General features: G+C 50.8%; 1 protein-coding gene across 2 annotated transcripts in view; it reads left to right on the forward strand.

Moving 5' to 3' along the window:
* Positions 1-675: 675 nt before the first annotated feature.
* The window catches only part of ADRA1D (adrenoceptor alpha 1D), an 83,970-nt gene continuing 72,584 nt past the window's right edge, over positions 676-12,061 (forward strand). Inside the window, exons 1-2 of one of the 2 annotated variants that reach the window (XM_048509821.1) lie at positions 676-1,584; positions 1,985-2,912. In XM_048509821.1, the coding sequence (XP_048365778.1) occupies positions 1,576-1,584; positions 1,985-2,912 (937 nt within the window). In that variant the 5' untranslated portion in view covers positions 676-1,575. Of the gene's footprint in view, positions 2,913-12,061 lie in introns of both variants that reach the window. The other variant, XM_048509819.1, reaches the window with a different exon arrangement.

Raw genomic sequence — 12,061 nt, forward strand, 5'->3', positions numbered from 1 at the left:
AAGAGAGTAAAGTGGGGTATAAATCCAAACTCCTCCTCCTCCTCCTCTTCTTCTTCTTCTTTGATTCTCCTGCAGGAGAGAAAGGGGGGATATAAATCCAAACTCCTCTTCCTCCTCCTCCTCCTCCTCCTCCTCCTCCTCCTCTTCTTCTTCTTCTTCTTCTTCTTCTTCTTCTTCTTCTTCTTCTTCTTCTTCTTCTTCCCACTGAATCCCCAACTTGCTGGAGTCAAAGTCCAGATGCCCAGGGACGGCAGGCAATGGCAAACCATCCCAGAATGATAGTCTGCTAGTAAATATAGTAACGTGACGTCTCCCTGTGGGTCAGCAATGACCGGGCGCTTGCATAGGGGATCAACTTTACCTTCAATATATACAAGAGATTGAAATGAATCCGAAAACGGCAAGAGGAACTCTGCCGCAGCGACCCTTCGGGAAGCATCCCGGCCATCTGCCGCCCTCTAGCGTCGCTCCCCGGCATCGCCCCGCCGTTCGGAAATCCTTCAATGAAATCTATTTTCGGTCATTTTCCCGTTTTAAAAAAGATCCTGCCTCCCCAACGACCCGGAGCGTATCTGCTGTGCTCTGGCCGGCTCCGGATTGTTGCCCCCCCCCCCATCCCTCCCCCCGCCCTCCTCTCCAAAGCCAGAGGATCTCCTTTTGGCTAAACCTCCTCCTGCCAACCTCTCCTGCGCGCCAGACTGCAGCGCTGTGGTCCCCCCCCCCCTTCTGCCAAATTTGCCTTGACCCCTCCCTCCCTCCCTCCCTCCCCTCCGGCGAGAGGATGCCACAGACCCCCCCAGGAGGGATTGGGGAAGGGCGCAGCTAGAGCCGTCCGGAAAGGAAACCGCGAAGCAAGCCAGCCTCGCCGCCCGCGCTGCGCAGCATCCCCCGCGTGCAAAGTTTTGCACACCTGAACGCTTCTTTTCTTTGCCTGCCTGCCTTTCTCTATCTTTCTTTCTTTCTCTCTTTCTTTTTTTTGGACTTGGATGGAGCCGCCGAGGCGGAGGGATCGCGGGCGCTGACCCCCAAGCCCGCTCCAAGAAACTCTTCCAAGGCGTCCCCGGACTGGCCAAGGGGACCAGGATGGCTTTGAAACTGACCAGCCCGCTGTGGACACTGACCAAGCGCCTTCCTCGCGCGCCGCAGTGGCTGACCGCCTGAAGCAAGGTGGAGGAAGGACCCGGGATTATTTACTGCCGCCCTCCTCTTCCTCCCGTCTGCCGTGGACTTTTTGAATGGTTTTGGGGGGAGGGCAGGGGGTTTCCTTCCAGCTGGGTGACCTTGGGCTAGTCACAGCTTCTCGGAGCTCTCTCAGCCCCATCCGCCTCCCAGGGTGTTTGTTGTGAGGGGGGAAGGGCGAGGAGATTGTCAGCCCCTTGGAGTCTCCTGCAGGAGAGAAAGGGGGGAGATAAATCCAAACTCTTCTTCTTCTTCCTTCCCCCCCCCACCCCCCCACCCCGATTAAGCGATTGAGAGGGGGTGCAGGAAAGAAGGGGGGATTTGCTTTCAAAGTGCTTTTTTTTTTTTTAATTAGGGGTGTGTGGTTGAAGAGGGGCCTCCTGGACAGGTGACCGGATGGGCCAGGTGAGCAGATAAGAGGGCATCTTCCGCGGAGCTTTTTTGTGGGATGGGTTGAGGGGGAAAGGGGGGGACCGTCCAAAGGGGTTCTGCCCTGGCTCTGAGCACCCTGGATGGTATAAGGGGAGGTGTGGGGAGAAAGCCCCACTTTCCCCAGACATCTGTGGAGTAGATCTGTTGTGGAGGGAAGGGGAGAAGGCAGGTGAGTCCCCAACTCTTCTCATGAAGGGAAACCAGAGAAGCAAAGGATGAGATTCCTGCTAAGAGCCTAGGGCGCCAGGGCGGTTGGGTGGGGGGGCGGGGGGGAAGCATGCCCGCTGCTCCCTCCCCAGGCATCCGTTTCACGCCTAACCCACCCCCCATGGAGACTGGGCCCTTTTGAAAAAGAATGACTTTCCCTGGGCAGGTCAATGCCAGCTTGAATGGGAACGACACGGGAGAGGCCGAGGGCGCCAACGGGTCGTGGGCAGGAGGGGACGCGGGCGCCAACGACACCTCCTTGGCGCTTGGCCTGGACCTGCAGACAGTGGGCGTCGGGGTCTTCCTGGCCCTCTTCATCCTCTCGGCCATCGTGGGCAACATCTTGGTGATCCTCTCGGTGGCTTGCAACCGCCACCTGCAGACGGTGACCAACTACTTCATCATCAACTTGGCCATCGCCGACCTGCTCCTCAGCACCACCGTGCTGCCCTTCTCGGCCACCTTGGACATCTTGGGTTTCTGGGCCTTTGGCCGCATCTTCTGCGACATCTGGGCAGCTGTGGATGTCCTCTGTTGCACCGCGTCCATCATGAGCCTCTGCATCATCTCAGTGGATCGGTACATCGGGGTCAAGCATTCTCTCAAGTACCCGACAATCATGACCGAGAAGAAGGCCGGGATCATCCTGGTGGTGGTCTGGCTCTTGTCCATGGTCATCTCCATCGGACCCCTCTTGGGCTGGAAGGAGCCGAGATCCCAAGAAGCCAACGTCTGCACCATCACCGAAGAGCCCGGCTACGCCATCTTCTCCTCCCTCTTCTCCTTCTACCTGCCCCTCACGGTCATCCTGGTGATGTACTTCAACATCTACGTGGTGGCCAGGAGGACCACCAAGAGCTTGGAGGCTGGCGTCAAGAAGGAGAGGAGCAAGTCCATGGAGGTGGTCCTCCGGATCCACTGCCGCAGCGTGCTGGAGGATTCCCTCGCCAAGGGCAAAGGGCACACGTTCCGCAGCTCCCTTTCCGTGCGCCTCCTGAAGTTCTCCAGGGAGAAGAAAGCTGCTAAGACTCTTGCCATTGTCGTCGGAGTTTTCGTTCTCTGCTGGCTGCCTTTCTTTTTCGTACTACCTTTCGGTAAGAGGGAATCGGGGCCTCGCTGCATGGTCTCCCTGGTTGGCAGGGGCGTACCACCTAGGGCAGGGGTAGGGAACCTGTGGCTCGAGAGCCGCATGCAGCTCTTCTGCCCTTGCACTGCGGCTCCACGAGCCGAGCCGCTGGCCCCATCCTTGCCCGCCCTGCAGGCAGCAGGGCGGGTGCACCAACTGCCCGCAGCCGGCTGGGCCGTGCCGTGGGCTTCCCCTCTCGCCTGCCCCGTTTGAGCGGGGCGGGCGCTTTCCCGGCGGCCGGTGAGGCTGAGCCGCTGGCCCCATCCTTGCCCAATATATACAGTGTTATCTTTATTTTAAATGTCAAAAATTATTTGCGGCTCCAAGTGTTTTCTTTTCCCATGGAAAACGGGTCCAAATGGCTCTTTGAGTGTTAAAAGTTCCCTACCCCTGACCTAGGGGGACATATGGGGTCAAATGTCACCGGGGTGCAGCCAATTAGCCACATGGGGGAAGGAAAATTGCCTCCCACTCCCTTCCTCCTTCCCTTAGAGTCCATACTCTGACCAAGATCCGGTGCAAAAAAAGTTGCTTGGTCGTGGTGGGGGCTGCCCATAGCGGGGGTGGGGGATCTCCGATTTTGCTCCAAGCTCCATTTCCCCAAATACGCCTCTGACAGTTGGGGAGGAGGGATTTTTTTTTCTCTGACAATTTTTTTAAAAAAAAAACCACTTGCATGCTTGTTGTCAGTTTTTGGTTTCCACTTGGCACAGTTAGTTTGATAGATCTGTTTATTATTATTGTCTGTGCCTCCCATATGGATTTTCCTGTGCAATTTCTTCTGCATTTGGACACCCGGAGTGCTTCATGGATACCAGCCGCATGAATCTAAAGTCCGTGAATCTGACGGATGGTTTATGCATGTATAATGTTGGGGCGGGGGGGGAGGCATATGTTTTATGGGGGAAATCTCACGCAAGGGAAACAGAAAGTTGCACATGGAGGATCACATGTTCAGTTCACACAGGTGGAGTTGAGCTGATGATCTGGGGGTCACAGATGCCTTTAAAATATTTTTTATTTGATCGGGGGGTTGAAACGGCCAGGCAAGAAATTCAAAATCATCCCTGGTGCACATTGTGATTCATAAACTCCAGCTTTTCATCAAGGTGATTACCGAGGATAAGGCTTTGACTACTTTTTCTTGGGGTTGTTAGAAGTCAAATTTGCACAGATTTCAACTTGTTGTTTGTGGAATCGTTTTTAGCCAAGATGTGTGTTTTTTCGTGGACCCAAAAGATCTGTCTTTGAATCTAGCCAAACAGGTCGGTCTTTGAATCTGAATTAGACCGTGACTTGACCGTATCGCTTCCCGCCGGCTGGCCTGCCTCGCCTGTCACGTGGGAATGGCTGTGACCTACCTTAAAGGGCTGTTGTGGCTGCACATTGCAACATGGTTCTGAGGTTGAGTGAGATTAAAAAAAAGATCTTGCAAACGGAGCTGAGAAAAGGATCGAGCAGGATCCAGCTCACTTTCCGTTCTCCCTGGAAAGGCACCGAATGTATGGTGGGATCATAGAGTAGAAAGGAGAGAGAGGCTCAGCAGCCGCAGTTCTAAGAGGCAATTGCTGCTTATCTTGTATTGGTCACAACTCAAACGATCACGTTCCATTGGGGAAAGTATGTCTCCATCTTCCGGCAGATGCAAACATGCCTATCAAATGTCCTAGGGCCGTGGTGGCGAACCTTTGGCACTCCAGATGTTATGGACTGCAATTCCCATCAGCCCCTGCCAGCATGGCCAATGCTGGCAGGGGCTGATGGGAATTGTAGTCCATAACATCTGGAGTGCCACCACTGTCCTAGGGCTGCAGGGAAGATTGGAACAGCTGCAGGATTTTGCCGGATGCCCTCTGGGGCTCAGAGGCGGAGCGTCTGCTTGAATTGCAGAAGGTTCCAGGTTTGGTCCCCAAGAAGGACATGTAGAAGGTGCCATAAAAGACACTCAACTGAAACCCTGCCAGTCTGAATAGACAATACTGGCTTTGATGGACCTGTGTGTATGTAGAGTGCTCTCGAGTCACTGGGAGACCCCAGCAAGGGGCTGTCAAGGCAAGTGAGAAGCAAGGTTTGCCATGGCCGTCCTCTGCAGAGCCTTCCTTGGTGGTCTCCCATTCAAGTAGTGACCCTGCTGAGCTTCCAACATCTGGCAACCCCAGCAAGGGGCTTTCAAGGTGAGGGAGAAGCAGAGGTGGTTTGCCATTGCTTTCCTTTGCAGAGCCTTCCTTGGTGGTCTCTCTTCCAGGTGCTGACCCTGCTAAGCTTCTGGGATTTTATTTCTTCATTCATTCATTCATTCATTCATTCATTCATTCATTCATTCATTCATTCATTTGCTTATTTATTTATCTATTTATGGTCATTTTAGTGTGCTGTTTGTGCAAGCACTCAAGGAAGATTACACACAGTGAGACAACATCATCACAAAAATGGGACAGTCAATAACTCACGCATGAGGATTGCACAAGTCTGGAACTACCAGAAAGAACTGGAACATAGCAAAAGTATTCAGATGACTATTAAGTGGTACAGAAATCACATAGGATTATAGAGTTGGAAGAGACCTCAAGGGCCATCCAGTCCAACCCCCTGCAATGCAGGAACAATCAAAGCACTCCTGTCAGATATCCATCCAGCCTCTCTTTCAAAAACCCCATAGAACCGGGAGACTCCACCACACTCTGAGGCAGTGAATTCCACTGTCCAACAGCCCTTATTGTCAGGAAGTTTTCCCCTAATGTTTAGGTGGAATCTCTTTTCCTTCACCTTGAACCCATCACTCCTGGTCCTAGTCTCTGGAGCAGCAGAAAACAAGCTTGCTCCCTCACCCACATGACATCCCTTCAAAGATCTCAACATGGCTATCATGTCACCTCTTAGCCTTCTCTTCACCAAACTAAACATCCCCAGCTCCCTGAGTCTCTCCTCGTAGGGCATGGATTCCAGACCTTTGACCATTTTGGTTGCCCTCCTCTGGTCCCATTCCAGCTTGTCAATATCATTCTTGAATTTCAGTGCCCAGAACTGTACACAATATTCCAGATGAGGTCTAACCAATGCAGAATAGAGAGGTACAATTACATCCCTCGATCTAGACACTAGACTCCTATTGATAATAGGATCCTACTTAGAAGACCAGCAGTGGTGTAGGAGGTTAAGAGCTCGTGTATCTAATCTGGAGGAACCGGGTTTGATTCCCCGCCCTGCCGCCTGAGCTGTGGAGGCTTATCTGGGGAATTCAGATTAGACTGTACGCTCCCACACATGCCAGCTGGGTGACCTGGGGCTAGTCACAGCTTCTCGGAGCTCTCTTAGCCCCACCTACCTCACAGGGTGTTTGTTGTGAGGGGGGAAGGGCAAGGAGATTGTCAGCCCCTTTGAGTCTCCTACAGGAGAGAAAGGGGGGATATAAATCCAAACTCTTCTTCTTCTTCTTCTTCTTCTTCTTCTTCTTCTTCTTCTTCTTCTTCTTCTTCTTCTTCTTCTTCTTCTTCTTCTTCTAGAACAGGCCGTATACAGCAATATAGGCCATGTCCTTAGACATTTATCTGAGTAAGTTTGTGAGCCAAGATCAGGCTATATTGTGCCATCTTCTTCCCTCCCTGCAGCCAGAGTTGTGTAGTGGTTAAGGGCAGAGGACACCGATATAAAGAACCGGGTTTGATTCCCCACTTTTCCACATGAGAGGCAGAATCTACTTTGGCAAGCCAGGTTTGTGTCCCTGCTCCTCCACATGAAGCTTACTGGGTCACCTTGGGCTAGTCACAGTCCTCTCCGAACGCTCTCAGCCCCACCAACCTCACAAAGTGTCTGTTGTGGGTCAGGAACAGGAAGGAGTGTGTAAGCTGCTTTGAGACTCCTTATGGTCGAGAAAAGCAGGGTGTAAATCCAAACTTGTTTTCTTCCTCCACATGAAGTCTGCTGGGTGACCTTGGGCTAGTCACAGTTCTCTCTGCACTCTCTCAGCCCCACCCAGCTCACAAAGTGTCTGTTGTGGGGAAGGGAAGGGAAAGTGATTGTAAGATGCTTTGACATTCCTTATGTTTGAGGAAAGCAGGGTATAAAAACCAACTCTTCAATAAGTTTAAGACAGGGGTGTGTGGGGGTGTGTGGGGGTGTGTGTGTGTGTGTGTGTGTGTGTGTGTGTGTGTGTGTGTGTGTGTGTGTGTGTGTGTGTGTGAGTGAGTGAGTGAGTGAGAGAGAGAGAGGGGGGGAGAGAGAGAGGGGGGGGATGGTATCTGCCTTCTCCTGATAGCAAATGAGGAAGTGGAAGATAGTATTAAGAATGGCATCTGGGGCAAGGAATATTACTTCTGCTGGGGATAATACTTTATTTTTATCCTTTAATATATTTGAATCTATGATATATTAATAGACTTCCTTTCTGATAATAAATGAGTGTAGAAGCCAACTCTCACGGAACTGACTTCCTGACTTTAAATACCTATTACCTACTCAATAAAGACTACTAATCCTACATCTAGAATCCACTTATTAATTATTAATCCAGAACCTTACAGTGCGTAAGAAGCTGCAGGTCAACAGCGTTCTCAAGATCCCTTTGCCATAGAATCATAGAGCTGGAAGAGACCCCAAGGGCCATCCAGTCCAACCCCCTGCAATGCAGGAACACACAATTGAAGCACTCCTGACAGATGGTCATCCAGCCTCTCTTTAAAAACCTCGAAAGAAGGAGACTCCACCACACTCCGAGGCAGCGCATTCCACTGTCCAACAGCCCTGACAGTCAGGAAGTTTTCCCTGATGTTTAGGTGGAATCTCTTTTCCTGCACCTTGAACCCATCACTCCTGGTCCTAGTCTCTGGAGCAGCAGAAAACAAGCTTGCTCCCTCACCAACACGACATCCCTGCAGATATCTAAACAGGGCTATCAAATCACCTCTTAACCTTCTCTTCACCAAACTAAACATCCCCAGCTCCCTAACGCTCTCTTCATAGGGCGTGGATTCCAGACCATTGATCATTTTGGTTGCCCTCCTCTGGACCCGTTCCAGCTGGTCCATATCCTTCTTGAATTGCGGTGCCCAGAACTGTAGAGAATATTCCAGGTGAGATGGCTCAAGGCATTCCGGGATATGAGATTTCCTGCTCATCCAGCTCTCCACCCACCCCACCCCCACCCCCAGCATCTCCTGCAGCCTTGCTTGGGGCCCTGAGGTCACTCTCGTTGGAAGCCGTCTCCAGGCAACCCAAAATAACTTCCTTCCCACTGCCCAAAGAATCTGCAGGCCGCTCGCACAGGTGAGATCAGGCCCATGTGGGAGGCAACGAAACAGGTGTTCTCTCATTCTCCCTCTCTTTGTGTTTAGAAAGCTGACAGACTTTTCACACTGATGAAAATGTTATATTTTTTTTGTAGTTAACGGGTGGAGAGGCGACCGCCACCTCATTGATCAAGTCCGCGCCGATCCACCCTGCAGATTTGAACCCATGTTAAATGCTAGATTCCCGTCCAGTAGCGCCACAGAGACCCACAAGATTTTCGGGTTTCAAGTTGAGAGTCGACGCTCCCTCCGTTGGGTATGCTGGGTATTTGACAACGGGAGTTTGGAATTTCGGAAGCTCATACCCCGAAAATCTTATTGGTTTCTAAGGCGCGACTGGATTCGAATCTCGATTACCTATTACAGACCAACCTTCCGGAACAATTTGAAATGGATGTCCACTGTCGTGCCAGGGAGGGGGCGATTCCTTGAAAAGGGGGCTGATGTGAACCAAGCCCTGCTGCCAAAAACACCCCTGTCACACCACCCCTTAGAGTCCCCCTACCCAAAGTTGTTCTTGTCTGTCACAGTAGTTAGCTGTTGAGATTGATTGCCTGTCGTTTCAGTTTTTCCATGTGGCTGCTAGACCAAAAGCCCCGGGAGATGTCTTTTTATTAAGCTACAAGTCTGCAAAGCAAGGTTTTGGCTGGGGGTGTGTGGGGTGTGTGTGTGTGTGTGTGTGTGTGTGTGAGAGAGAGAGAGAGAGAGAGAGAGGGGGGGGGGTGGGGAAGTACATTTTCCATCAGAATAAGTTGGTGTGATTTTATCTGATTCGGACGGCTCCGCAGCTGTTAAGAAACACTGAGTGGCACCGGGCATGCAGAGACATCATTGAGGAAAACAGAAATGCCACCGGGTCGCGATTGATTCATGGTAGCGCCAGGACTGTGGGATTTTTCAAGGCAAGAGGGATTCGGGAGGGTTTGCCATTGCCTGCCTCAGTAGATCAGCCCTGCTCTTCCTTGGGAATCTGCCCTCCAAGTCCTAACGAGGCCACCCTTGTTAGCGTCCCAGATCTGGCCAGATTGAACTAGCTGGGTCAGGGCATAACAATTGTGTGTGTCAGTGAGTCACAGCTCACTTATTGCACACCCAGTAGAAGGAAGCAGAGATGGTTTACTGTTGCCCTCTACTGCATAGCTATCCTGGTCTTCCTTCGGGATCTCATCTAAGTACTAACCGGGGCCAACCATGCTTAGTTTCCAATCTCTGATAAGCCTGAGCTGAGATGGGTTATTCAGGCTGCGAGACACCACCACATCAGTAAGGAAATCTCTTTTATTTCCTTCCTTCCTTAAGAACATAAGAACATAAGAATTAGCCTGCTGGATCAGACCAGACTCCATCTAGTCCAGCTCTCTGCTACTCGCAGTGGCCCACCAGGTGCCTTTGGGAGCTCATGTGCAGGATGTGAAAGCAATGGCCTTCTGCTGCTGCTGCTGCTCCTGAGCACCTGGTCTGCTAAGGCATTTGCAATCTGAGATCAAGGAGGATCAAGATGGGTAGCAAGAGATTGACTTCTCCTCCACAAATCTGTCCAAGCCCTTTTAAAGCTATCCAGGTGAGTGGCCATCATCACCTCCTGTGGCAGCATATTCCAAACACCAACCACATGTTGCGTGAAGAAGTGTTTCCTTTTATTAGTCCTAATTCTTCCCCCCAGCATTTTCCTTCTTTCTTTCTTTCTTTCTTTCTTTCTTTCTTTCTTTCTTTCTTTCTTTCTTTCTTTCTTTCTTTCTTTCTTTCTTTCTTTCTTTCTTTCTTTCTTTCTTTCTTTCTTTCTTTCTTTCTTCCTTCCTTCCTTCCTTCCTTCCTTCCTTCTCTCTAGATCAGTGGCTCTCAACTTGGGGGTCGGGAACCCTTTGGGGGTCGAACGACCCTTTCTCAGGGGTCGCCTAAGACTCTCTGCATCAGTGTTCTCCATCTGTAAAATGGATAAATGTTAGGGTTGGGGGTCACCACAACATGAGGAACTGTATTAAAGGGACGCGGCATTAGGACAGTTGAGAACCGTGCTCAGGTGCTCAGGAGCAGCAGCAGCAGAAGGCCGTCGCTTTCACATCCTGCACGTGAGCTCCCAAAGGCACCTGGTGGGCCACTGCGAGTAGCAGAGTGCTGGACTAGATGGACTCTGGTCTGATCCAGCAGGCTAGTTCTTATGTTCTTATGTTCTTAACCACTGCTCTAGATCTCCCTTCCTTTCTTACTAGATTGCTTTCCTGCTGTTTCTCTCACTCATGTTCTTTCTTTCTTTCTTTCTTTCTTTCTTTCTTTCTTTCTTTCCCTCCCTCCCTCCCTCCCTCCCTCCCTCCCTCCCTCCCCCCTCCATGATGGTCAAAGCTCCGTTAAGATGCTGTATATTGTGTTCTGCATTCTAGCTCCTGTGCCCCATTTCTAGGGAAGGAATTGCAATAGCAGCATCCTGATATTCAAAACAGTTGAAGTGGTGGTTGTGATAGCTTCCAGCCATGGTGGTATAAGGGTCAAATGAGAGACCCACACTCAGATCCTTACTCAGAGCCTTGAAGGTGGTCTCTGGGCAATTGCTCAGATGTCCCCTTCACAGGGTTGTTGTTAGGATAAAGTAGGAAGGGAAACCGTGCATGCAGTCCTGAGTTCATTGTTATGACCAAATCGCCAATTCTCGCCCCCCACCCCACCCCCCAAGTTTTTCTGAGAGAATTGCAAATAAGGTTGCTAACTTTGACTTAAGTTCTGGTCGCCGCATCTCAAAAAGGATATTGAGGAGATAGAAAAAGTGCAGAGAAGGGCAACGAGGATGATTGAGGGACTGGAGCACCTTCCCTATGAGGAGAGGCTGCAGCGTTTGGGACTCTTTAGCTTGGAGAGGAGGCGGCTGAGGGGGGATAGGATTGAAGTCTATAAAATTAGGCATGGGGTAGAAAATGTGGACAGAGAGAAATTTCTCTCTCTTTCTCACAATACTAGACCCAGGGGGCATTCATTGAAAATGCTGGGGGGAAGAATTAGGACTAATAAAAGGAAACACTTCTTCACGCAACGTGTGATGGGTGTTTGGAATATGCTGCCACAGGAGGTGGTGATGGCCACTCACCTGGATAGCTTTAAAAGGGGCTTGGACAGATTGATGGAGGAGAAGTCGATCTATGGCTACCAATCTTGATCCTCCTTGATCTCAGATTGCAAATGCCTTAGCAGACCAGGTGCTCGGGAGCAGCAGCAGCAGCAGAAGGCCATTGCTTTCACCTCCTGCCTGTGAGCTCCCAAAGGCACCTGGTGGGCCACTGCGAGTAGCAGAGAGCTGGACTAGATGGACTCTGGTCTGATCCAGCTGGCTTGTTCTTATGTTCTTATGACTTGGATTATTCCTGGAAATTTGGGAGAGAGGATGCCTGTGGGCAGGGCCGGGGCAAGGGGGGACTGTGCCCGGGGCCCACGTGCGTCTACCATTGCCACTGCGAGCTCACGCCTGGCACAGTTGTTTAGTGTAATCCGGACACTTGCGACCTTGAATACAGGTCCCAAATCTCAGGGATCGGCAATTGGCTGTGAGGCTTTTGCGAGCTTTTTCGCAGGTAAAATCTCGCCTCTTTGCCGCAACCTCTTCCTGCCACATTTAATACAGTCAATGAACTAGAGGCCCTTTGCCCCCCTTCTGGTCCTTGTTTAGACCAATTCGGACTGCTTGACCACACTGATGTCGACAGGATTCTGGCTGATACTCGATCTAGGTGTCAAACTCTGTGCATGCATCTGTGCATGTATTTTTATCTGTAATTTCTGGAATTGCTGCTATAATGTATTTTAATGAATTTTAATGTTTTATCGTTATACTGTATTTATGAGACCT

Source organism: Sphaerodactylus townsendi, linkage group LG10 (assembly GCF_021028975.2).
Source record: "Sphaerodactylus townsendi isolate TG3544 linkage group LG10, MPM_Stown_v2.3, whole genome shotgun sequence".
In the NCBI taxonomy this organism is placed as follows: Eukaryota; Metazoa; Chordata; class Lepidosauria; order Squamata; family Sphaerodactylidae; genus Sphaerodactylus; species Sphaerodactylus townsendi.